Source organism: Melanerpes formicivorus, unplaced genomic scaffold (assembly GCF_026170545.1).
Source record: "Melanerpes formicivorus ecotype bairdi unplaced genomic scaffold, bMelFor1.0.p_v2 SCAF_18, whole genome shotgun sequence".
Lineage (NCBI taxonomy): Eukaryota > Metazoa > Chordata > Aves > Piciformes > Picidae > Melanerpes > Melanerpes formicivorus.
Genome location: NW_027142370.1, coordinates 10,490,299 through 10,516,757, shown reverse-complemented (window position 1 = coordinate 10,516,757; position 26,459 = coordinate 10,490,299). Strand labels below are relative to the sequence as shown.

Genomic DNA, 26,459 nt, shown 5'->3' with positions numbered 1-26,459 from the left:
AAATGACAAATTTCTTCTGGTCACTGGCTGACAAGCTTCTCAACTGAGAGCTTCCTGGAAAAGCTTTCAAGAATCCAACCACAAGCTAAACCTGGGTCAGACTCTGAGGCTTTCAGACACTGCTGCTGTCCCAACAGAGCCCCCTGTATGAAACTGGAAAGTTGCAGAGTTTGAGTTGAATCTAGCCAGGGAGATTAAAGGGAATACTAAGAACTTTTACAGGTATATTAATGGGAAGAAGAAGACTAGGGAAGGTGTGGGCCCCCTCAGAAAGGAAAATGGTGACACGGTCACCTGTGATGAGGAAAAGGCTGAGGTACTTAATAACTTCTTTACCTCAGTCTTCACTGCAAGGGCCTCTAGCCACACTCCTGATGTTATGGAAGTCAAAGCCAGGGACGGGGAGGAAGAACTGCCCATTGTAAGTGCAGATCAGGTTCGTGATCATCTGAAGAACCTGAAAGTGTTCAAGTCCATGGGACCCGACGGGTTACACCCACGGGTACTGAGAGAACTGGCAGATGAGGTTGCTAAACCCCTCTCTATTATATTTCAAAAGTCCTGGCAGTCTGGTGAAGTCCCCACAGACTGGAAAAGGGGAAACATTGCCCCCATCTTCAAAAAGGGCAAGAAGGAGGAACCAGGGAACTACAGGCCAGTCAGTCTCACCTCTGTGCCTGGAAAGATCATGGAACAGATCCTCCTGGAGTCACTACTCGCTCAAAAGAATAGTGAAGAGGTGATTGGGAACAGTCAGCATGGCTTTGCCAAGGGCAAATCCTGCCTGACCAACCTGGTGGCCTTCTATGAGCAGGTGACAAAATTAATAGATGAGGGGCAAGCAACTGATGTCGTTTACCTGGACCTGAGCAAAGCCTTTGACACTGTTCCACACCACATCCTGGTCTCCAAACTGGTGACACATGGGTTTGATTGGTGGACCACTAGATGGATAAGGAACTGGCTTGATGGCCGCACCCAAAGAGTGGCTGTCAATGGCTCCATGTCCCAGTGGAGGCCAGTGACAAGTGGAGTCCCTCAGGGATCAGTCCTGGGACCTGTCTTATTCAACATCTTTGTGGGGGACATGGACAGTGGCATTGAGTGCACCCTCAGCAAGTTTGCTGATGACACCAAGCTGTGTGGTGCAGCAGACACGCTGGAGGGAAGGGAGGCCATCCAGAGGGACCTTGACAGGCTGGAGAGGTGGGCACAGGCCAACCTCATGAAGTTCAATAAGAGCAAGTGCAGGGTCCTGCATCTGGGTCGAGGCAATCCCAGGCACAAATACAGGCTGGGCAGTGACTGGCTGGAGGATAGCCCTGAGGAGAGAGACTTGGGGGTGCTGGTGGACAAAAAGCTCAACATGAGCTCTCAGTGTGCACTTGCAGCCCGCAAAGCCAATCAGATCCTGGGCTGCATCAGGAGAAGTGTGGCTAGCAGGTCAAGGGAGGTGATCCTCCCCCTCTACTCAGCCCTGGTGAGACCCCACCTGGAGTACTGTGTCCAGTTCTGGAGCCCCTATTACAAGAGGGATGTGGAGGTGCTGGAACGTGTCCAGAGAAGGGCCACGAGGATGATCAGAGGGCTGGAGCACCTCTCCTATGAGGACAGACTGAAGGAGTTGGGGCTGTTCAGTCTGCAGAAGAGAAGGCTCTGAGGTGACCTAATTGTCGCCTTCCAGTATCTGAAGGGGGCCTACAGGAAGGCTGGGGAAGGACTTCTCAGGATATCAGGTAGTGATAGGACTAGGGGGAATGGAATGAAGCTGGAGGTGGGGAGATTCAGGCTGGATGTGAGGAGGAGGTTCTTCACCATGAGAGTGGTGAAACCCTGGAATGGGTTGTCCAGGGAGGTGGTCGAGGCCCCGTCCCTGGGGGTGTTTAAGAGCAGGCTGGATGAGGCTCTGTCCAGCCTGATCTAGTGTGGGGTGTCCCTGCCCATGGCAGGGGGGTTGGAACTAGATGATCCTTGTGGTCCCTTCCAACCCTGAATGAAACTATGAAACTATGAAACTATGAAACCATGGTCATCTTTTTAAGTTGTGATCAAGAGCTGAATAGTTAGAACCTCACTAAACCTGGTACCATAGAATCATAGAACTGTTTGGGTTGGAAAAGCCCTCTGAGATCACTGAGTCCCACTATCAACCCAACACCACCCTGGGCACTAAACTATGTCCCCAAGTGTCATGCCCACAGGTTTCTTGAACACCTCCAGGGATGGTGACTCCACCACCTCCTTGGGCAGCCTGTTCCAATGCCTGACCACTCTTGCAGCAAAGAAATTTCAACTCATTTCCAACCTAACCCTCCCCTGGCACAACTTCAGGCCACTTCCTCCCCTTCTATCACCTGATACCAGGGAGAAGAGACCAACCCCTTCTCTTCTACTGCTTTTTTCTAACATACTCTCTCCCTCCCAAGTCTGATTTAGGCTGAGAAGTTTGAGTAGGGACACCAGACTGACCCCCAACCTCACTGCAACCTAAAGTCTGCTGGGATTTATGGAAAGGAAACTGCTGCATTTCACCAGGCTCAGTGCAGAAGCCACAGCAAAGGGCAGATGCTGCCAGTATCACTTGCCTAATTGAACTCAGGTTTGCTCAAAAGCTGCTCTGGATTTGACATTAAATGTCAGCACCACCCAACTCCTGATGTACCTCTTTAGAGCTGGGAGAACTGCAGTGTGGTTGAAGGTGGTCAGAGTGCAGACAACAGACAGGAAAGGACTTCCATCATCTTTAATAGACAGGCAAAGCCTACAGAGAGCACAGTTCCCTGTCTCAGTGTAACTGGGTGAGTTGCTACAGAGAGATGTTCATATTAGAGACAAAACCCAGCTGCAGGTATCTCCAGAGCACCACTGGCTACATTTACCTTGGGGGTTCCACCTGGCTCTGATATAAAGTTAAAGCAGGCAAATGTTTCCCCCACAAGTGACAGCTTCACTGACCTGAGCTCTTCCTGGCAACCCACTGGGTGTGAAAAGAGGGTACTCTTAAAAAAAAACACCAAAGCACAACAGACAAATACAGAAGACACAGCCCCCCCAGTTCCCTCAGGGCATACATGCTAGCCACATGAACTCCATTAAGGCTGTGTTTTATACAGCTGCACTTGAAAAACCACTCAGCAGTGATGCTCCTCAGGTGGCCTCCAGGATTCAGTTCAGCAGATTTGCAGTGACACAGTCGCAAAGGTTTCTCTTTTCCACTTGAAGAAGCAGAGTCTCTGTCTGCAAGAGGGGGAGAGCAAAAGCAGCAGCAAGAGATAAGGGTCAGCACTGTAAAGCTGATTAGGAGCCAAAGAAAATGCCATTGTACTTTTGTCCTAAGGTTTGAAATTGGTTGTGTTTAGAGACTTTCAACAAAGCAAGGTCCCTCAGTTGAAGTGGGGTTCATCAACATAAGGAGATCATCCTCAACAGATGTATGATAGAGAACAGAGCTGTTTGACACCAATATCAGATCTCCACTGTCTACTGTGAGCTGCAGCTGTATTTGGAAACCAGTCTGATCCAAGAGAGGACTTCTCCTTATCACCGTGGGACGCACTAGCTGTGTGAAGTGCCCTCACTAAATGAATCCCCACCAGTGTAACCAGCTACACTAAACAAGGACTCCTGCTGGAGTGGGTCCAGAGGAGGCCACAAAAATGATCAGTGGGATGGAGAACTTTCCCTGTGGGGACAGGCTGAGAGAGTTGGGGTTGTTCAGCATGGAGAAGAGAAGGCTCCAGGGAGACTTTAAAGAAGCCTTCCAGTACCTGACTGAGGCTACAGGAGAGCTGGGAAGGGCCTTTTTACAAGGGCTTGTACATGACAAGAGGGAATGAATTGAAGCTGGAAAAGGAGAGATTTAGACTGGAGATGAGGAAGACACTCTTTCCACTGAGGGTGGTGAGACACTGGAGCAGGTTGCCCAGGGAGGTTGTGGATGCCCCCTCCCTGGAGGTGTCGGATGAGGCCTTGAGCAAGCTGGGCTAGCGGGAGGTGTCCCTGCCCATGGCAGAAGGGTTAGAAGTGGATGATCCCTTCCAACCCAAACCATTCTATGAATCATGAAGGTTAGCAGCTCTCAACACCAGTGAAATCCATCCTTCATCTGCCTGCCTTGTGGCTTTTTGTATGAGGTGGGATTGCCATGTGTTTAAAGCTGTGCTTTAAAAGCTGTGCTATCCATTGACCCACAGCAGCTAAAAGCACATAGAGCAGAGCTGGGCTGAAGCATCCTGCTCACCACCTGCTTTCCCAGGAGAGGAAAAGCTCAGACGGTCAGGATGTTTTCTCCCAGATGATAAATCAGTAGGCACAGCCCTGTGGTTCTGTATTAAATCAGGTGTCACTTTTGATTGTTTCAGGCACACTGCAAGACTGGAAAGATCTGATCAGACTTTGCTAATCACCTAAAGGACACTCAGTCACCAACCTCTAACCATCTCCTTGACGTTCGTAATGGTCTGAATAAGGGAGGTTGACAGAGTGCCAACAGCTTTGGAGCTAAGCCCCAGGGCTGCTTACCATCTTCTAGATCTTTAATAACACTCTCAAGCCTCTGCTGGTACCTTCATAGGGGCATCTAACTTAATGTGCTTTAACATCCCTAACAACCACTGGCAGTTCAGAAAGCAATAAGGAACAAAGTGGCCAAATTGGATGGGGCTTAGAGCAACCTGGTCTAGTAGGAGGTGTTCCTGCCCATGGCAGAGGTTTGGACCTTGATGATCTTTAAGATCCCTTCTAACCCAAACCAGACACAGTCTTATGGCCCCCATCAAAGGTATGTGCCCCATGCTCGAGTCAGTTTGCTTTGTGAGACACCAGGTAGATCAACACAGGGCCAAATGAAGTGTGAAAACTCTTGACCTGTGCAACAAAGCCCTTGTGTTTTCCCCTCTACAGAAGTGCAGGCTAAGATCTGCAGGAGGAATTAAATGGCAATTTCCTCTCTAAGCTTTTGGGAATCCCTCCCCCTCCAAGACACTTTAGCAGTGCTTAGTCATCACCTCAAAATCTTGCCTGCAAACAAAAGAGAGTTTTTCAAGGAAATTAGTGTCTCCAGTGGGAATATTAACAAAGGGAATTGTATTTTCAGGGGCTGAAACATTTGTCCCACTAAGCAGCAAAACAGACTGAAACAGTCAAGTGTAAAATATGTCTGTGGCTGCAAGTAATTGTCTTAAGAGTCACACTTTACATCCAACTGGGCCACAGCTGAATAATAAAACAAAGAACTGAAACTCTGTAGAAGTCTTTGGGATATGTAGGCAGAATTCTTAGCTGTGTTGGGCTTTTAGTGGGGATCCTGCTTTGAAGAGCTGTATTGGATAAATCTCCTCTTGGTCTGCCAGCTGTAGCTGCTATCAGAAAGGCCACTGCCACAGCCAGGCAACAAGAGAAGATTTTTAGTGGCTGAGATATTTCTGACTCAAGATTTAGAAATCCTGGTGCAAGGTTCATAGATTTGTAAAAGCAGGAAAAGCTGTGCTAGAACCACTTCACAGCACCATCTGCACAGCTTGTCTGGGCTGCAACACAGTGCTCAGCAGATGTATTCATTATGGAGATTTCTTCATGAAGAAGTCATTTGACCTGTAATTATTGAACAGATTTTGTTTAACTGTAAATGTGCTACCCACCAAGCTGGCTCTGCTGGAATGTTTGTTTGTTTGCTGTAACATGTCACAATGCAAAGCATCTTCATTCCTGCACCTCTAGTTTCCCCTAAACATCCCAGAATACTAGAATGGTTTGGGTTGGAAAGGACCTTCAAGATTATCCACTTCCAACCCCCCACCATGGGCAGGGACACCTCCTGCTAGAGCAGCTTGCTCAAGGCCTCATCCAACCTGGCCTTAAACACCTCCAGGGAGGGGGCATCCATGACCTTCCTGGGCAACCTGTTCCAGTGTCTCCCCACCCTCACAGGAAAGAATTTCTTAGAATCAGTAAGGTTGGAAAAGACCTCAAAGATCACCAAGTCCAACCTGTCACCCAACACCTCATGACTACTAAACCATGGCTTCAAGTGCCACATCCAATCCCTTTTTGAACATCTCCAGTCATGGTGACTCCACCACCTCCCTGGGCAGCACATTCCAATGGCCAGTTCCTCTTTCTGGGAAGAACTTTCTCCTCTTCCTAAGCGCCAATCTAAATCTGCTCTCTTCCAGCTTCAATCCATTGCCCCTCATCCCATCACTACAAGCCCTTGTAAAAAATCCCTCTCCAGCTATCCTGCAGCCCTCTTCAGGTACTGGAAGACTGCTCTAAGGTCTCCCTGGAGCCTTCTTTTCTCCAGGTTGAACAGCCCCAGCTCTCTCAGCCTGTCCCCATGTGGAAGGTGCTCACAGGCCTTGCTTGGAGCTACCTCAAACCATTCCTCAAAGAAGTCAGAACACAGGCTTTGAACTGTGAACAACCTTGACCATAGGTTAGAAAAGCAAAGGAAGTTGGAGTGCCTTCTGTTGCCAGATCTGTGCAGGACTGTAGACAGAGCCCTTCAGCTAAAGGACACCCAGGAGGTGGGGAAAATGCCACCCCTCAGACACCACTATCTGACAGCAGCTGGGATACAGCTAGGCACAGATTGCAGGTTGCAGTAGCAAGAGACAGAGTCAACTTCCTTCACAGAAGGAAGATACAAACCTTGGCAAACTCTCTACGCTGACTGCAAGCCAGGGAAGTTTTGTTCCCTGTGCTGCTCTACTTTGTGGTATTTTTCATCCTTATAGAATCAGAGCAATGTAAAAAATCCTTATGAGGTGACTTTTCCTCCCTTAGCCTCCCCCCAGGGGCAGAAGCATGTGCAGGGAGGGTTTTATTTTAGCAGGTTTTTTTGTTTGAACTGGCTGTTTCTTTTTAGGTAATAAATATAAATGATGCTCTCCCCTTCCTCTCCCTAACACAAAAACAAAGGTGTGTACTCAGCATTTGGAATGAGCAGCAGTGCTAAGGGCTGGAACTGAGCAGGAGAAGGACAGAGGGCTGAGGACTTTCAGTCCACCCTTACCTAACCTTTCTAGTGGCCCTGATACCCCAATATCCACAGATGATTGCATGAAGAGATGGAATGTAATTAGCCAACCTCACCTTAGAGGACAGCACAGTTAACTGGCTCCTGCAAAATCTATTCGTCTTATTTAGAATAGAATAGGAATAGACTAGAACAGAACAGAACAGAACAGGAATAGAATAGGAATAGAACAGAACAGAATAGAAAGAATAGAACAGAACAGAACAGAATAGAATAGAATAGAACAGAACAGAACAGGAGTAGAATAGAACAGAACAGAATAGAATAGAACAGACCAGACCAGACCAGACCAGACCAGGTTGGAAGAGACCTTCAAGATCATCGTGTCCAACCCATCATCCAACACCACCTATCAACTAAACTAAACTAAGCTGACATTTACTTGTGTACTGGGTCCAGGTCTGGGCACCCCAGCTCAGGAAGGACAAAGATCTACTAGAGAGAGTCCAGCACAGGGCTACAAACATACTGAGGGGACCAGAACATCTCTCAAGTGGGAGAAGGTTGAGAGAGCTGGGGCTGTTTAGCCTGGAGAGGAGGAGGCTGAGAGGGGGGTCTCATTAATGCTTGCAAATATCTGAGGGGTAGGTGTCAGGAAGATGGGGACAGGCTCTTCTCAGTGGTCCCCAGTGACAGGACAATAGGTAATGAGCATAAACTTGAACACAGAAAGTTCCATCTAAACATGAAGAGATACTTCTTTACTTTGAGGGTGTCAGAGCCCTGGAGCAGCTTGCCCAGAAAGGTGGTAGAGTCTCCACCTCTGAAGGCTTTCAAGACCCATCTGGACATGTTCCTGTGTGACCTGGTGATCCTGTTCTGGCATGGGGGGGGTTGGACTCAATGATCTTCAGAAGTCCCTTCCAACACCTTCCGTCCTGTGATGCTGTAACTTTATGCACAGCATTTTGTTTCCCATATTAACAACAAGCAAAGAGAAAAGGAATGATTCCTCACCCGTGTGTCTAGGTTGTAGGCTGTCTTCTTTAAATCCTGCAGAGCCCTCTGCATAAACTCAAATGCATGGCAGTCAACACAGGGGCGACCTAGGAGAGGGTTTAGTAGAGCCTTTAGGAAACTGTCAAGGCAATATTTCATCAGGTAGTAAGTCAAAGGAATAAACAGTGAGTATGAGGAAGAGATACTGAAAATAGTCCACAGAGTGAGCACTGATGCAAGGACTCTTCAACAGCCCAGGGTATTGTAAATGGTCTATCATGATGGCTGCAGCATCAACCAACAGGATGGACCACAGCAACCACAGAGACTCAGTTTCTCAATGGCTTAGGAAGGACTTCAACAAATCTGCATTAAAAACCTTCTTCCTCCTTTACTGCTGTTCCCCTTGTTCTTGTCACAGCTCACAGTGTGGAAACACTAAACCCATAATTGAAGGCTTTCATATTGCTCCACCAACCCTGGTGAAGCATTTCCAACCTGATCTTCAGTGATGGAGAACAGGAACAGGCTGCCCAGAGAGGCTGCAGAGTCTCCATCTCTGGAGACATTCAAAACCCACCTGGATGTGTTCCTGTGTGACATGCTTTGGGTGATACCGCTCTGGCAGGGGGGTTTGGACTGGATTATCTCTAAAGGTCTGTTCCAAGCCCTAACATACTATGAAACAGGTACTTCCAAAATGATTCTTAATAATTCTGAATGTGCTGACAGATTATTTGTGGTTTAGAGAGACCCCTAACATTCTGTGATTCAGCCTGTCAAAAACTCCCTAGGAATCCATGAACCTGTTCCCTGCAAAATCTTGTCTCCTAATCTCACACACTTGAGCTCTACATAGAAAGCTAAGGGAATGAAATTGAGCACATCACAGACAGATCACTTACCCTCTGCATTTGGCTGAGACAGCTTTGTCCAAAGCTAGTGAAGTAAGCAGCAGATAAACATGATGCCTTGTCATTAGGAGGCACTGCTGATAAGCAGAGCTGCTGCATGCTGGACTAATTGCAGTGTTGAAGCCAGTACTCCCTATCTAGGTACCCAGACTGAAGGTCACGAGGCTTGCTCTGCCTTGATCATCACCTAGCAGAAAGCTGTGCCCTGGATGATAGTAGCAGTGAGAACAAATACAGACATGACAGAATGCCTTCAAATCAGCAGGCTCTGCACATGCTCTTATTTGCTCCTTGGTGCCTTCTGCCTCCCTGACAACTTCATATTTGGCAAGTGAGAACTTCTGAGCACAGTGTTAGGTTGTTCTTTGGGGTCTGGTAAGGAAGAAAGGATGAAAGCTAGAGTGGTGCTGGAAAACCCTGCAGTGTCTATCAGCCTATTTTGCAACTCCTTGATATTTGACTCATTACTCCCAGCTCATCATCTCTGTGCTAACCAGCAGCCAGGAATCCTGCCTGCTGGAGAAGAGGAGCCTGTCAAATTCTTCAACTGGCTAAGAAAAACAAAGAGATTAAAAAATAAACCCTGGGCAGAATTAAAGGCCTCCTCTCTCATTGTTGTACCACCACCCAACCTTAGTGTTGTCCCATTCACACCAGCCCAAAGGAGAGGGCAGCATTCTCCACACTGACAGCTTGGTGCAAGGCCCTGTCCTTATGTTCATGACATAAAACAAACTCAACACAGACCAGCAGAGGAGAATTAGGTGGCTGGAGGCTGCAAGGCTAGGTGTTGACAAAGTGGCATCTTCACTGTGAGCATTTTTAGTGAGACCTACTGATTTTAATCCTGTGGTTATTACCAAGAATGAAAGATGACATCAACAGTCAATAGCAGTTGAAAAAAGGCAAATCTCAGTGTCTCTGAAAGGCAAACAGAGAGATTCCTGGCACAGAAAGGACCAACACAATGAAAGAGCTGGACAAAAGGAACAGGTGCAAAGCAGTGGCAGATTTCAACAGGTAGAAAACAAAGGTAAGAGTGAAAAGCCTTGGATGCAGGAGAAAACCAGCACTGATATGTTATGAAATTAAGGGGTTAGAACAACATGAGCATGATATGTCTAAAATAGTGTGAGTTATTTGGACATATGAACTCCTGCAATACTGGAAGAACAGCAGAAGCTGTAGGAGATGACAGGGGGGTGGTAGATACTTTCATCTGGGTGGGAGAGGGGGGTGGTACATACTTTCAGCTGGTATGGCTGTTCCTGCTTCTTGGTCAGATCTAAGAGGCTCCACGAGAAGCAGTGCAACCAGAAGGACTAAAGGAACTGTGAGGACCACTCTTCTCAGCAGGCAGGGTGCCAGCATCTTGGGATTGGGTGCTTCTCTGTTTATCAAGAGACATGAACAAGTGAGTGAGGAGCTTCACAGATACAAGGGCTGTGTTACACAGAACTTCATGTTCCTGCTGATGGAAGCATTGGCAGTCTTCCCTTGAGAGAGGAAAATGTATCAGAAGACGTAGAGCATGGACAAAAGTTCTCTGTAATTTTGCAGCAGTGCACATAAACCCCAGCTGGGAGAGAATGCCCTTAGTCATGAAGGAGAAGACTGGAAGTCCCTAGACAGTTTTTGGTTTCACTTCCACAGCAGGATGCCAGCAACTTTGCCTGCTCTGTGTCTCCAGGCTTTTTTCTAACTACTCAGCCCCAGACTAGTCCATGAATCTGGGCAGCTGCTCCACTGCTAGGCTTTGAGGTCAGAAATGCAGGGGTTACAAAGCTGGCCAAATTAGACCAGAGCCTGGAAAGGAGGCTTTTACCTCTGGCTTTCTTTAGTGATGCACCATCTTTTCACAAGTATTATAACCAAAGGTAACCACACATTACACTGGCCATCAACCCTTACTCCCTCATGAAATAGCTGGAGGTTGTTAAACCTCCAAAAATTCATAGCTAGAACTTCTTGTGGTAAAACAAAACTCTTAGACCTTGTTTCCCCTTGTAATCTGGGCTTCAAACCAGCCATCCATTTGTTCTTGAGCATCAAGCCAGGCCACACCATGGAGGTAGGTACAGCCTGGTGCAGCAACAACTCCCCTTCACACAGAGGTACAGTGTTTGGGTAAGTACACAGGTTGCAGATGAAGTGTTTTCTTGATCCCACAGGTAAACTCTTCAGATCACAGGGAACTTGGACTGGCTCAAGCTGCAACTGTCTGTTAGAGATTTCAATCCAAGCCTCAAGCTTGCTGGTAAACTGCTAGCATGGCCCTTGGTTCAGCCAAGTTTACCTTCTGCCCTGGCCATTCCCATGGAAGAGAGAAAGAATCTAATAAGGTTAAGTTGCAGCAGCACAGTAAAATGCACACAAAAATCTCTCTTTAGTTAAAGCTGGGAACACAGGATAACAATCTGTCTCTTCTTGACTTCTAAGTTGGTGCACACTAAGCAGAGGATGTTGCATAAGAGCATCAAATCTGCATGAGGTAGATGATCTCTGAGGTCCCTTCTGACCTAAGCCATTCTATGTACTGAATGCAGGAGTACAGCACTGCCCAGCACAGTTTGTGTTTGAAGGGCAAGAGAAGGAGGAAGGGAAAAAAAAAAGGTTTTCCCCATCTTGCCACAAACACAGAAGAGAACAAGCTTGCTCCTCACTATCTGCAAGCCATCATTTCAGACACAGCTAATCTGAGGCTGCAGATTCTGCACAAGCACTTGCAGCATCCAGGGAAGGAGCAGCATCACACCCAGCTCCTTAATCTGCACCTCAACCTAAGCAGAGGAATAGGGGAGGGGTCAGAAGCAATAGACACACACATATGTAGAGTCATAGCTATATTTGGACCCACATCAAACCAAAAAAAGCCCTGCTCATGTAATTCCTATAACCTCAGAATGGTGTTTCCTATTCCTCCTACCATTTACAAGTGATCTGATGTGATCCTTTTGCTGATTTCCACAATCCTTAAAATAGATTAAAATCAGACCAAGCAGTTTGGCTTTTCTGTTGTACTTCATGGTGATCTGCAATCAAAGCAAGTGCCATCAGACACCCAGCTTTGCAATGGGATGCAGCAGAGTGTCTCCAAGTAACAGTAAATGAGGATAACACCAGGCTCCTTCAAGAGCACCTAGGGCAGGAGCCTCCTGCACAGCAGAGCAGGGGCTGTTCTCACAGCTGACTCTGAGTGCTGCAAAGGCTCAACCAAACAAAGCAGATTTGCTGTTAAACTTTTTCAGGGCACCTTACACAACACCCACCCCAGCAAGAGCTAAGCCCTGGATGTGAGCCCTTGCACACAGCAACTGCTCCCACCTCAGACCTCATCTAACTACTGCCCCCAGTCCCTGTGAGGAATGCCAGGATGGTCTCTCCCTGCAGTGCACTTGGGAGCAGACACAGAGCAGCGCATCGACTTCTGTGAAAGAGAAAAGTCACCCCCTCTAACAAAGGAAAAAAATGCCAGTACCTGATCTCTGCCTGGTCTTTGTGATGGTCTCTTTGAAATGGCCGCTGCAAACTGCTCCCAGAACAAGTGCAGCATTTCTGAGCATGTGCACTGTCTCTTTTTAACCTTCTCTGAAAGAGGTTATTACTATGGGGAGATTTCTGCCATGGCAACAATGCAGAGCACTGCAGCATACAGCACAGATTTAAAGAGGAACAAGCTGCCTCTTCCAGGGCTGGGGAAGGATCTCTGCTTTGAAATGTGAGTGCCAGCAGCAACCTACCTGCTCTAGGCAAGCCTTCTAAAGCTGGGCCCTTTGATTCATCTCCCTTGAAGTCTGCCGAAAGGTTTTCCTGAAGCTGGATGCGGTGCCTGATGCAAGCAACTTGCTTCCCTAGCACCTGAAAACAACCATGACAAATTATACCTGCTTTATTTTGAACCAGGAAACACCACGGGACTCCACTCAGGGACCGCAGGACACCCTGCCAGGGATGCGCCCAGGGCCCACAGGATGCCCTGCCAGGGATGCACCCAGGAGCCGCAGGACGCCCTGCCAGGGATGCACCCAGGAGCCGCAGGACAGCCTACAAGGGGGGCGCCCAGGAGCCGCAGGACGCCCTGCCAGGGATGCGCCCAGGGGCCGCAGGACGCCCTGCCAGGGATGCGCCCAGGGGCCGCAGGACGCCCTGCCAGGGATGCGCCCAGGGGCTGCAGGACAGCCTGCAAGGAGTGCGCCCAGGGGCCGCAGGACGCCCTGCAAGGGATGCGCCCAGGGACCGCAGGACAGCCTGCAAGGGGTGTGCCCAGGGGCCGCAGGACAGCCTGCAAGGGATGCGCCCAGGGGCCGCAGGACAGCCTGCAAGGGATGCGCCCAGGGACTGCAGGACAGCCTGCAAGGAGTGCGCCCAGGGGCCGCAGGACGCCCTGCCAGGGATGCGTCCAGGGGCCGCAGACAGCCTGCCAGGGATGCGCCCAGGGGCCGCAGGACGCCCTGCCAGGGATGCGCCCAGGGGCCGCAGGACAGCCTGCAAGGGATGCGCCCAGGGGCCGCAGGACAGCCTGCAAGGGATGCGCCCAGGGACTGCAGGACAGCCTGCAAGGAGTGCGCCCAGGGGCCGCAGGACGCCCTGCCAGGGATGCGCCCAGGGACCGCAGGACAGCCTGCAAGGGGTGTGCCCAGGGGCCGCAGGACAGCCTGCAAGGGATGCGCCCAGGGGCCGCAGGACGCCCTGCAAGGGATGCGCCCAGGGACCGCAGGACAGCCTGCAAGGGGTGTGCCCAGGGGCCGCAGGACAGCCTGCAAGGGATGCGCCCAGGGGCCGCAGGACGCCCTGCAAGGGGTGCGTCCAGGGGCCGCAGGACGCCCTGCAAGGGGTGCGTCCAGGGGCCGCAGGACAGCCTGCAAGGGGTGCGCCCAGGGACCGCAGGACAGCCTGCAAGGGGTGTGCCCAGGGGCCGCAGGACAGCCTGCAAGGGGTGCGCCCAGGGACCGCAGGACAGCTTGCAAGGGGTGTGCCCAGGGACCGCAGGACAGCCTGCAAGGGGTGCGCTCAGGGGCCGCAGGACGCCCTGCAAGGGGTGCGCCCAGGGGCCGCAGGACACCCTGCAAGGAGTGCGTCCAGGGGCCGCAGGACAGCCTGCAAGGGGTGCGCCCAGGGACCGCAGGACAGCCTGCAAGGGGTGTGCCCAGGGGCCGCAGGATGCCCTGCAAGGGGTGCGCCCAGGGGCCGCAGGACGCCCTGCAAGGGGTGCGCCCAGGGGCCGCAGGACAGCCTGCAAGGGGTGCGCTCAGGGGCCGCAGGAGGCCCTGCAAGGGGTGCGCCCAGGGGCCGCAGGACAGCCTGCAAGGGGTGCGCCCAGGGGCCGCAGGACGCCCTGCAAGGGGTGCGCCCAGGGGCCGCAGGACAGCCTGCAAGGGGTGCGCCCAGGGGCCGCAGGAGGCCCTGCAAGGGTGAAGGCCAGGACTTAACTCAGCCCACAGCCTGCCATCTGAGTGATTCTGAGGTACAGGGATCATAGCCACCCACACCTGCTTTCTTGGCTGTTTCTGTGATCCCAGCCTCAGGGCTGCCAGGAAAAGCTGCAGGAGTACAGACACTTGAACTCAAGTGGGAATTTGAGTCTGAACTCAGAGTAAATTTCACCTTCACCCCCCTTTTACAGCCTGCATCCTTCAAGTGCCTCATTAAGCTCCAAACATCACTAACAGTGCTTTCAAGGGATTTTTTTATCCATTTGCCCTATACACAGCATCACTGCAGACCAAAGTCACAGGGGACTACAGGAGAGACAGAGAGGGACTTTTCACAAAGGCATTGAGTGACAGGGCAAGGGTTGATGGCTTCAAATTGGAAGAAGCTCCATTTAGATGAGACACCAGAAGGAAATTCTTCCCCAGGAAGGTGGTAAGGCACTGGAACAGGCTGTCCAGGGAAGCTGTGGAGGCTCCAAGCCTAGCAGGCTGGAGGGGGCCTTGAGCAAGCTGGTCTGGTAGGAGGTGTCCCTGCCCATGACAGCAGTGTTGGAACTACAACTACCTGAAGGGAGGTTGTAGACAGGCAGAGGTTGGTCTCTTCCCCCAGGCAGCCAGTACCAGAACAAGAGGACACAATCTCAGGCTGCACCAGGGGAGGTTTAGGCTGGATATTAGGAAGAAGTTCTACACAGAGAGAGTGATTGCCCATTGGAATGTGCTGCCCGGGGAGGTGGTGGAGTCACCATCCCTGGAGGTGTTTAGGAGGAGACTTGATGGGGTGCTTGGTGCCATGGTTTAGTTGATTAGGTGGGTTGAATTAGTTGATAGGTTGGACATGATGATCTTGAAGGTCTCTTCCAACCTCGTTTATTCTACTCTATTCTACTCTACTCTATTCTATTCTAACTAGATGATTTTGAAGGTCTCTTCCAACCCAAACCATTCTGTAATTCCATGATTCCAACTAAGCTGGTGTGAGGAGCTACAGCATCCATGAGCAGAGTCAAGAGAGGATTAATTTACAGAACTGCTGCCCTTAAACATCACAGGAATAGAAAGAAGAGGAAAATAAGTTTTAGAGTCTGTTCTTCTGGGCAAACACGATTTAGCATTTCTTGCAGAGAGAACCACACAGGAATTGGTCTCATTAAGCATCTGCCAATACCCAAACTACAAATGCAAAGCTTTATTCATGATCATTCTCAGCCATCTGATCTGATGCCTTGGCTTCTCTTCCTGAAATATAACATAGATGTTCTCAGATATCACACATGTAGCTGTTGGTATACATTCTATATTCTATAGGATAGAATAGAATTAACCAGGTTGGAAAAGACCTTTGAGATCATCAAGTCCAACCCATCATCCAACACCATATGATCAACTAAACCATGGCACCAAGCACCCCATCCAGTCTCTTCCTAAACACCTCCAGTCATGGGGACTCCACTACCTCCCTGGGCAGCACATCCCAATGGCCAATCTCTCTCTGTGAAGAACTTCTTCCTAACACCCAGACTAAAGTTCCTGTGGCACAGCTTGAGACTGTGTCCTCTTCTTCTGGTGCAGCTTGCCTGGGAGAAGAGACCAATCCCCACCTGGCTACAACCTCCCTTCAGGTAGCTGTAGACAGCAATAAGGTCTCCCCTGAGTCTCCTCTTCTCCAGGCTAAGCAAGCCCAGCTCCCTCAGCCTCTCCTCACAGGGCTGTGTTCCAAGCCCCTCACCAACTTTGTTGCCCTTCTCTGGACATGTTCCAGCAACTCAACATCTTTCCTAAACTGAGGGGCCCAGAACTGGACACAGGACTCAAGCTGTGGCCTAACCAGTGCTGAGTACAGGGCAGAATGACCTCCCTGCTCCTGCTGGCCACACTGTTCCTGATGCAAGCCAGGATGCCATTGGCCTTCTTGGCTGCCTGGACACACTGCAGGCTCATGTTCAGCCTACTATCAACCAGTACCCCCTGGTCCCTTTCTATATATTACTTTTATTAAGCCATGCTCTTGAGGATTCCTAGCAAATCCTACCCTGTTCTCCCAAAGCCTCTCCTTCCTCTGTCACAACAGTAACACCAAGCAGCCAGCCCTGGTAGCTTGGGTGTTACCATTGATTCACTCCTCTAGACCCATGCAATTGTCTTTTGACTCCATCAAATACAACTTAAAACTCTCCAGTCGTTCTCAGCTGGCAAATTCTTTGCTCCAAGCATCTCATACCAGCCACTGTTAGCTTCCTGTGTCCAAACAACTTCTCCTGCAAGGAACAACTTCCTTTTTAGCATTTTTAACCACATTTCCTCTTGATTCCCTTATCCCCACTCTGCAAACACCAGCTTTTCTTTTCACTGGAGCTATTCTTTTCTCAGCTGGAAAAATGTCAGTCCACTAAGGAGAAGACCCCACAAGGGAGGTAAAGGTTCCATTTTAGGAGAGTTTTAAAACTGGTAATTTTTGTCTTTCTGCTTCAAAACTATTTCCTTTTTAAGCCTAAGCTGAACAGAGTGAAAACAAAATTCATGCTCAGCTCATGGAGCTGCAGAGTGGGAGCAACTGTCAAGGGTATTGGAACACATCCCCACCAGAACATTACAAACCACATCATTTTCTTCCTTCTCTTATTTCCCTCCTGCACAAAGCGTGGGTGGTACAGATGCTAAGCCCAGGGACCCCAAAACTGGGAGCACAGAGCAGAAGTGGGACTCCACAGCAACCAGCACAAGAGCCCAGCAATTCACTGATGTGCCCCCAAGTTGCAGTGGGGGCCATGTGGCACCTCAGGCTGAGCATGAAAAGGGACATTTGGGTGAGAGCTGGGACATGCTGACTCCCCAGCTGCTCTGGGAGAGCATTGCTGAGGTAAACAGAGAGAATTTATGGTTTCTTTTCACAATGAAGTCAAACACAATGGATTATTTCTTTCCAAGATCCCCACCAGCTACAAAGCACCAAAGCCCTGTTTCTGAAATCCCCATTTTTCATCTTGGTAGCACATTTTGATACTATAAATATTTCTGGGGGGGCTTGGAGAAAAGCTCAAGGCTTTACATCTAAGCCTCTTCGCTGCTTGTTCTCTCCTTGGCTCTTAAATTTAATACTCCTGTCACAGCAGAAAACTTTCCTCACTGAAGAGAACAGATTCTGTCACTTCTCCTGCAGACACTTTTATGCTTCCTCACAGCCTGCCCTCTAAATCAAGGTAAAAATGTCCCCACAAGGTACCAGCTTGTCTTCCATCAAAACCTCTTTTAAGCTTTACCTCTGCCACAAATGCTGCCAAGCCCTGCTGCCTGGCAGAGCCTGGGGAGGAAGCTGGCTGTGACTGCTGCTGCTATGGAAATGTGCTCCTCAGACCAGTATCTCACTGCCTTACACCTCTGCTGAGCCCCCCACCTTGTCATCCCACTTGCCAGCCCTTGTAATCCTAGGCTGTGATGGCTTGAGGGCAGGGGTGTGTTTGCACTGCTTGGCACAGCACCACAAGGCTGAAGTGTTGATTGAAGTCTTCAGGCATATGTGGTGAATAATAATAATGTCAAACTAGCTGCAGCTGATCACATTGTCCCACCCTGATATATGAGCTATTCATGGAGCAAGCCTCTTATTATTTTCCTTCTAATATAAAGCTCTTGGGAAGTGTCAGAGTGCCCAGATTAAGAAGTGAAGCTTCCCTTTGTTCCCTGAACAGGCCTTGCCTGTCTTGGTAGCAGCAAGCAATTGCCATTTTTCCACATTCCACTCTCCTCACCAATAATTTCAGGAGTAATTTCCTTGCTGGTGTCTGAAATTCCTGCAGTCCCTATCTGTCAGAGCAGGGCTCATCTGAAATCATTCCAGTCTTGAGTTTCAGTGCAGCACTAGGGCTGGGCTCATGTCCAAGTCTGACTTCTCCACATGGCTCCTGGGGAGACCTGCACTGTCAGAACTACTTACTGTTTTTTTTGGATGAGATGCTAAACTGAGGTCAAATCTTTCAGCATCCCTCTGGGAGTTAGGAAGCATTGTGGTTCCAGCCAGGTTTCTGCAGGAATACACTCCTCCTTTTTGAGGAGAGCAGAATTAAGCACTTGCAGACCAGCAGTGTGCATCCCTCTTTATCCTGAGCCTCTGGAGTGCCTCTCATTGTTAGCACTTAGACCTGCAAAGCTGCTTTTCTGCTCTAGGCTTGGTGGAAAAAGAAAGAAATAAAAGCATATGAATATGCTGAAATGTAAGCACTCTGAGAAAGGAAAATAGATTTCCTGCTTTACTAGCAATTGTTCTATTAGTTGGACTGTTGCTACTCACTCAACTGCTTAATTTATTAGAGAAAGTGTCAGATGGATTTGTTCAATGGCTGTAATTAAGCCCAGGCAGTAGTCATGAGACCACTCAAAAAGCCTGCTGCGTGCCATCAGCTGGTGGCCAGTCACCAGTGGCATCCCCCAGGGATCAGTGCTGGGCCCCATCCTCTTTAACATCTTCACTGATGATCTGGGTGAGGGGACTGAGTCAGTCATCAGCAAATTTGCAGATGACACCAAGTTAGGAGCAGATGTTGGTCAGTTAGAGGGCAGAAGGGCTCTGCAGAGGGACCTTGACCAACTGGACAGATGGGCAGAGTCCAATGGGATGGCATTCAACAAGTCCAAGTGCCGAGTGCTGCACTTTGGCCACAGCAACCCCAGGCAGAGCTACAGGCTGGGGTCAGAGTGGCTGAGAGCTGCCAGAGAGGGACCTGGGGGTACTGATCAACAGCTGCCTAAACAAGAGCCAGCAGTGTGCCCAGGTGGCCAAGAAGGCCAATGGCATCCTGGTCTGCATTAGGAATAGTGTGGCCAGCAGGAGCAGGGAACTCATTGTGCCCCTGTACTCTGCATTGGTTAGGCCACACCTTGAGTCCTGTGTCCAGTTCTGGGCCCCTCAGTTTAGGAAGGACATTGAGACTCTTGGATGTGTCCAGAGAAGGGCAACAAGGCTGGGGAGAGGCCTTGAGCACAGCCCTGTGAGGAGAGGCTGAGGGAGCTGGGGTTGTTAACCTGGGGAAGAGGAGGCTCAGGGGAGACCTCATTGCTCTCTACAACTACCTGAAGGGAGGTTGTAGCCAGGAGGGGGTTGGTCTCTTCTCCCAGGCAACCAGCACCAGAACAAGAGGACACAGTCAAAAGGCTGCACCAGGGGAAGTTTAGGCTTGAGGTGAGGAGAAAGTTCTTCACTGAGAGAGTCATTGGTCATTGGAATGTGCTGCCCAGGGTGGTGGTGGAGTCGCCATCCCTTGAGGTGTTCAAGAGGGGATTGGACGTGGCACTTGGTGCCATGAGGTCATGAGGTCTGTGGTGACTTGGTTGGACTTGATGATCTTTGAGGTCTCTTCCTACCTTAGTGATACTGTGATCAACTAACAGCAACCACCCAAACCAGGAGTTTTATGGGCCAGGCCTAGCTCTGAGTGTGGAAGTGCCCTGAAGAGCAAGAGCAAACACTCGGCCGAGCGATCCCCATCCTCGCGCTGCAGAGTGCTGCTGTGCCTGGAAATGAATTCCTTCCAAGAGGGATCTGAAAATTGCCTCTTTCCAAACACAGAAATTAACTGAGACTTCAGCTGTCACCTTCTGTGTGAAAATGGGCTTTGCAAATTGATTATGCCATGAGTCACCTTCTATCTTGACATCAGCCACTGCAGGCTGCTGCAGGCTGTGCTCCTTTTTTTGCTAGCGCTTCTTACCTAGGTGCAAAAGAAACCAGATAGTGTGGGGTGGGCTGCTTCTGAACCAGTGAGTGCTGGCTCTCCCATCTTCTAGTCAGTGTTAAGTTGTAAATGTCACTGGAGATAATGAGGAGGGCATAAAGGGACAGAAATGGCAAGTCCAGAATAAAGAAAATCACAGAATCACAGAATGGTTTGGGTTGGAAGGAGCCTTCAAGACCATCTAGTCCCAAACCCCTGCCACGGGCAGGGACACTTTACACTAGACCAGCTTGCTCAAGGCCCCATCCAACCTGTCTTCTCTTTGCAACCTCTTTCAGTGCCTTACCACCCTCCTGGGGAAGAATTTCTTCCTCATCCCAGGCAACCAGCTCTCTACAACTACCTGAAGGGAAGTTGTAACCAGGAGGGGGTTGGTCTCTTCTCCCAGGCAACCAGCACCAGAACAAGAGGACACAGTCTCAAGCTGCACCAGGGGAAGTTTAGGCAGGATGTTAGGAAGAAGTTCTTCCCAGAAAGAGAAATTGCCCATTGGAATGTGCTGCCCAGGGAGGTGGTGGAGTCACCATCACTGGAGGTGTTTAGGAAGAGACTGGATGGGGTGCTTGGTGCCATGGTTTAGTTGATCAGATGGTGTTGGGTGATAGGTTGGACTCGATGATCTCAAAGGTCTTTTCCAACCTGGTTAATTCTATTCTATTCATGGCTGAATACTTCAGATACACCATCATGGCATCCTGAGGGAAGCAGTGATTCTGTAGTGTGCAGCAAAGCTGCTCTGTAAACAAGCAGCAGCACATGGTGAATGCCAGGTTTGAGCTATATGATTTAAATCTTCTTTGAGTCTACCTGGTTCCCAGACTCAAGAGCAAATTCATGATTATCAAGGTAAAAAACATTGTCTTGATGCCCCAGCCTCACCTGGCCAGACTAATGTTAAAAACTACCTTTGCTGCCCTAGCAGAAAGCAAGCCCTAAGGAAATGTTTGGGTGGTACTCCTGGCACACCAGACTATGTTGGCATTTCCATCTGACACACAGACGTGTCAGCTTAGAGTGGAGCTGTGAGCTGCAGATGCTTTGAAAGGGAGGGATAGAGCAAAAGAGATTCCCCTTCAGAACAGAACCTCTGCTGAATGTCTACTCCAGGTCTAAAAAGGTCTGAGATTCACTAGTCAAGACAATTTCCCAGCTGCACAGACACTGAGGGAGGGAGAGAACATAGTGAGGTGCTCTCAGTCCTTTATCTTTCAAGCTCTGAACAGAAATATTTCTCTTTACCAGCCAAAGTGGGAAATGGGAGTCTCTGGGCATCTTTCCAGAGGGCTCTGAACTGTTGCACTCATGCAGCAAAATTCAACTGGTGCATTCATGTCCTTTTCACCTTGGTGTCTGTACTACATAAAGTACCTGCCCTACCTTGGCTGATCCTGGCCTCTTGTCTATGTACCAAAGTAGGAAGTACCTAAGCAGTAACAACTGAGTTAGAGTCTGACAGATCAGAAGCATCTGCCAGGTGCTATTGGCTCAGGCTTCTTGACAGTCATTGCTGTTAATAGAAGTGTTAAGCTCCACAAAATCATAGACTCACTGAATTGTTTTGGTTGGAAAAGATCCTTAAGATAACCAAGCCACACCTTGCTCTACCACCACCAAGTCTGGTGCTAAATCATGGCCCTCAGCACCACTTGTACCTGGCTTTTAAACACCTCCAGAGGATGGTGATTCAAAGCCACTGCCCTGGGCAGCATGTTCCAGGGCCTGACAACCCTTACAGTGAAGAATTTTTTTCCTAATATCCAACCTAAACCTCCCCTGGGGCAACTTGAGGCCATCTCCTCTCATCCTATTACTTGATACTAGGGAAAAAAAAACCAACCCCCACCTCACTCCAGCCTCTTTTCAGAGAGGTCTCCTCTCAGCCTTCTCTTCTCCAGACTGAACAACCCCAGTTCCCTCAGCTGCTCCTCACCAGATCTGTTCTCCAGACCCTTTGCCAGCTTCATTGCCCTACTCTGGACCTGCTCCAGCACCTCAATGTCTGTCCTGTAGTGAGGGCCCCAAAACTGAACCCAAGGTCAAGGTTTGGCCTCACCAGTGCTGAGTACAGAGGGACAATCACTTCCCCTGCTGGTCTTTCTTACCTGGGCAGTTTCCAGCCACTCTCTCCTAAGCCTGGATTGTCCACAGGGTTGTTGTGACCCAGGTGGAGGACCCTGCACTTGGCCTTGTTGAACCTCATACAGGCCTGTCCAGGTCCATCTGCAGAGCCTTCCTACCCTCAAGTGGGTCAACACTCCCACCCAACTTGGTGTCATCTGCAAACTTACTGAGGGTGCTTTTGAGCCCTTCATCTAGTTAGGTGTCCCCTGTGAAGTGACACCACTGACAAGAAATTTAACCCTTCCTCCCATTTCCAGAAGTCATTCAGGCTGTCATTGAAACAATGGAATAAAATCATCAGTCCTTCATCTGTTCCTGTTTCTATTTCAAGGTGATAAACAGTTGATATCACAGAAGTTCTCATCAGTATTCCTTAGTCAGCATGATTGTTCTGGGCTTGCTGGCATCCCAACAAAGGCAGCCAGGAAGGTTATTTAGGAGCTCAGAGTTAGGATGGATGGAAAGCAGACAACATGCTGCCACCTTTTGGTTACAGCAACGAGAACAGGTATTGTCTGCACAGCCCTCTCCACTGGCAAGGAAAGGACATTTGTGCTTGTCTGCTGTAACACAACCACCTCAAAGAAGAGCTTGCCCAGGGTTGAGGCATTGGAGACATTGAAGATTGGACTTGGTGTTGGCCCTGGACAGCCTGATCTGGTTGGAATTGGCAATGCCCAGTGACAGGACAAGGGGCAATGGGTGGAAGCTGAGTCATAGGAAGTTCCATGGAAACAGGAGGAAAAATGTCTTCACTGTGAGGGTGATGGAACACTGGAACAGGCTGCCCAGGGCAGTTGTGGAGTCTCTCTCCTTGGAGATATTAAAAACCTGCCTGGATGTGTTCCTGTGTGATCTGGTACAGGTGATCCTGCTCTGGCAGGGGGGTTGGATTGGCTGAGCTTTCAAGGTCCCTTCCAGCCCCTACCATTCTGTGATTCTGTGAAATGCTAAGATGACCTCTGAGGGTCCCTTCCAACTCAGTGCAACCTGTGACTCTGTGAAAGTCCATCCAGTGTGTGATGCATCCCTCCGTGTTCTAAACTGTTCCTATGAGCTTAGCTCACACAGTACATGCTTCTTCAGTCTTGTTTGGGCTGATTAATTATCAGTCAATAATATAGGGTTGAGTTCACACCTAAAATTAATGATTTTCATCACTAAAAACTAATGGTTTGCATCTCCCTGCCCATGGCAGAGGGTTTGGAACTAGATGATTCTAGATTCTAGATTCTATGATTCCAAACTGATTTGAGGAAGACTGCTGCAGAAAGAGAAGGTACAAGATCCCATGGATGAGCAGCTGCAAAAAGAAGTTACTGCATGGCAGTACTCCTGTTTGGCTCTTGGTATGGACACACATAGTGAAAGCAGCCTGGCACTTGCATTATTAGGCTCATTAATCAGCATGTTACAACTGCTAACCTTAGCTGCTGGAGCCAGGTTTTCTCTGCTGGCTGACTGCTGAGGGCCTTGAGAGATGTTTTGGTTGCTTGTTTATTCTCTAAGAGAAGAGATGGAAGAGCATCCATCTCAATAAAAGACATGCAAGGTTGTTCTGTTAAAATGTTTGTGCACCCTTCTAGTTTGAGGCAGAGTCTCAAAATTCAACTCTCTCTGTCAGGGATGTGTTTCTCACTGCTCCTGTGAGTGACTGCACACATTTGGGCCTAGTGACAAGCCTTGGGAAGCCTCAGTTAGGTGAAGGCTTCTGGGAGCTTATGAGCTCAAGTCCCTGAATGTTACTCTCAGCTCCCATGTGCCAGAGGATTTGTACATTTGCTGCACATACAGATTCCCTGAATGTGCTGCAGGATTGGGCACAACAGTCCATCAAACACTTCACCTTCTGTTTCTCAGTGCTGCCACTGAGGTCTCAGCCTTTGCCCTTGGCATACAGGTAATGTAAAGGGGGATTACATCTGCCTCTACTGCAGAAGGGACAGGAATTCCCCAGCCACCACCGAAGCAGCATTGATAGGCCTGTAATGCCCTATACCAGTGAGACATTGGTCCTTGAGACCTTCATAGTCTGCAAGATATGGCTCTGGAGTACTTATAGCTGAGGGTCCCTTGGGTGGAAAACTAGGAGAATATACCCTAAGAGTGCCTGGCCACGAAATCACCTTGGAGGACACGGAGGACAGAGAGGACACAGTCTCAAGCTGCACCAGGGGAAGTTTAGGCTGGAGGTGAGGAGAAAGTTCTTCACTGAGAGAGTTGTTAGGCATTGGAATGTGCTGCCCAGGGAGGTGGTAGAGTCACCATCCCTGGAGGTGTTCAAGAGGGGACTGGATGTGGCACATGGTCTAGTCATGAGGTCTGTGGTGACAGGTTGGACTTGATGATCTTTGAGGTCTCTTCCAACCTTGGTGATACTGTGACACTGCTCATGCAACTTGTGCAGGCTGCTCTGTGGTGCATCTCCCACCTGGAGCAGCCTCAGTCACTCAAGCATGAGCAAAGCTGTGCAGCAGACCTGAGCTGGGGCCTTATGCCACACCAGACTGTTGTCACACATGGGTGCTTATGCAAAATGTCCCCTGTCTCAGGAAGGACCTGCAGACCAACGTGCTAACGGTGCCACCCCACACCACCTGCTGAGCCACACTCCACAAAAGCACCCCTGCACCCTGAGGAGTTCCACTTGGGAGAGTATCCAGAGGCCCACAGATATGAGAAAACCACTAAGAATTCTCTTGTTTAGGCACTGACAGTCCCAGCACTCAGCAGCTTCACAGACACTAGCATATAAGGATCAAGAAGCTGAAGAAGAATTACAAGAAGGTAGGCAGAAATTTCGAGGCAAAACAACCCCCACTTCTTCAAGGAGTTTAGCAAGTCCAAGTGCCAGGTGCTGCACTTTGGCTATGGCAATCCCATGCAGAGCTACAGGCTGGGGTCGGAGTGGCTGAGAGCTCCCAAACAGAGAGGGACCTGGGGGTGCTGATTGACAGCTGCCTGAACATGAGCCAGCAGTGTGCCCAGGTGGCCAAGAGGGCCAATGGCATCCTGGCCTGCATTAGGAATAGTGTGGCCAGCAGGAGCAGGGAGGCTATTGTGCCCCTGTACTCTGCATTGGTTAGGCCACACCTTGAGTCCTGTGTCCAGTTCTGGGCCCCTCAGTTTAAAAAGGACACTGAAACACTTGAAGGTGTCCAGAGAAGGGCAACAAGGCTGGGGAGAGGCCTTGAGCACAAGCCCTGTGAGGAGAGGCTGAGGGAGCTGGGATTGTTTAGCCTGGAGAAGAGAAGGCTCAGGGGAGACCTTATTGCCCTCTACAACTACCTGAAAGGTGGCTGATGCTGGGAAGGGGTTGGTCTCTTCTCCCAGGAAACCAGCACCAGAACAAGAGGACACAGTCTCAAGCTGCGCCAGGGGAGGTTTAGACTCAAGGTGAGGAGGAAGTTCTTCACCGAGAGAGTCATTGGTCATTGGAATGGGCTGCCCAGGGAGGTGGTGGAGTCACCGTCCTTGGAGGTGTTCAAGAGGAGATTGGATGTGGCACTTGGTGCCATGGTCTAGTCCTGAGGTCTGTGTTGATAGGTTGGACTCGACGATCCTCGAGGTCTCTTCCCACCTTAGTTACACTGTGACACTGTGATACATCACCCATCAGGAAAAGGAAGAGCAGAACTGACTTCATCTTGCTCTTTTTGAGGAGAGAAGTGGTGCATTGATTTGCCATGCAGTGTCATGCTTAACCTCTCAGGGTGGAAGGTGCTCTGTTACTTTCCACAGGTCAGGACATGCCGTTAGCAGTCTGGGTCAGTGGTAGGAAACACTAAGACATCCTTCCAGAGGTCAATCTGACCACTTTTCCTACCTGTAAATTCCCCTAAGCCCCTTGGCAACCATGATGCCTTCTCCCACTCTCAGCATCCATCTTCCACACACCTCAAAGTTTTTTTTACCCACCTTTCAAGGGTTTTTTAGCCATTTACCCTACATGTTCAGCATCATTACAGACCAAAGCCATGGGTGGGCTACAGGAGAGCTGGGAGGGATGCTTGACAAAGGCATGGAAAGGCAGGATGAGAAGCAATGGCTTTAAACTGCAAGAAACTAGATTTCAATGAGACATGAGGAAGAAATTGCTCCCCAGGAGGGTGGTGAGGCACTGGAACAGGTGGCCCAGAGAAGTTGTGGAGGCTCCAAGCCTGGCAGTGTTTAAAGGCAGGCTAGATGAGTCCATAAGCAAGCTGGTCTAGCAGGAGGATGATGTTTAAGGTCCCTTCCAAGCCAAACCATTCTGTGAATCTATGAATAGATTCCCTTGAACCCCTTA

The 26,459-nt window shown here is 49.6% G+C and overlaps 1 protein-coding gene across 2 annotated transcripts; it reads right to left on the bottom strand.

Annotated features, from left to right (window-relative positions):
- Positions 1–2,728: 2,728 nt before the first annotated feature.
- Positions 2,729–12,734, bottom strand: LOC137446765 (NELL2-interacting cell ontogeny regulator 1-like). Of its 2 annotated transcripts, none has more exons than XM_068149720.1 (4): positions 12,630–12,734; positions 10,137–10,279; positions 7,994–8,082; positions 2,729–3,237 (listed from the first exon to the last, which is right to left on the bottom strand). In XM_068149720.1, the coding sequence occupies exons 2-4, from the start codon at positions 10,258–10,260 to the stop codon at positions 3,166–3,168; spliced, it is 285 nt and encodes a 94-aa protein (XP_068005821.1). In that variant the 5' UTR covers positions 10,261–10,279; positions 12,630–12,734; the 3' UTR covers positions 2,729–3,165. The 2 variants fall into 2 exon arrangements, with proteins under 2 accessions (XP_068005821.1, XP_068005820.1); XM_068149719.1 differs by lacking the exon at positions 12,630–12,734 and adding an exon at positions 12,368–12,445.
- Positions 12,735–26,459: the final 13,725 nt, after the last annotated feature.

Excerpts from the sequence above, each read along its gene's own strand:
- LOC137446765 (XM_068149720.1), bottom strand. The coding sequence starts at position 10,260 with ATGCTGGCACCCTGCCTGCTGAGAAGAGTGGTCCTCACAGTTCCTTTA. Across the intron at positions 8,083-10,136 it reads AACAGCCATACCAGCTGAAA|GTCGCCCCTGTGTTGACTGC; the intron begins GTATGTACCACC and ends ACCCTCTCCTAG. Across the intron at positions 3,238-7,993 it reads CCTACAACCTAGACACACGG|ACAGAGACTCTGCTTCTTCA; the intron begins GTGAGGAATCAT and ends CCCCTCTTGCAG.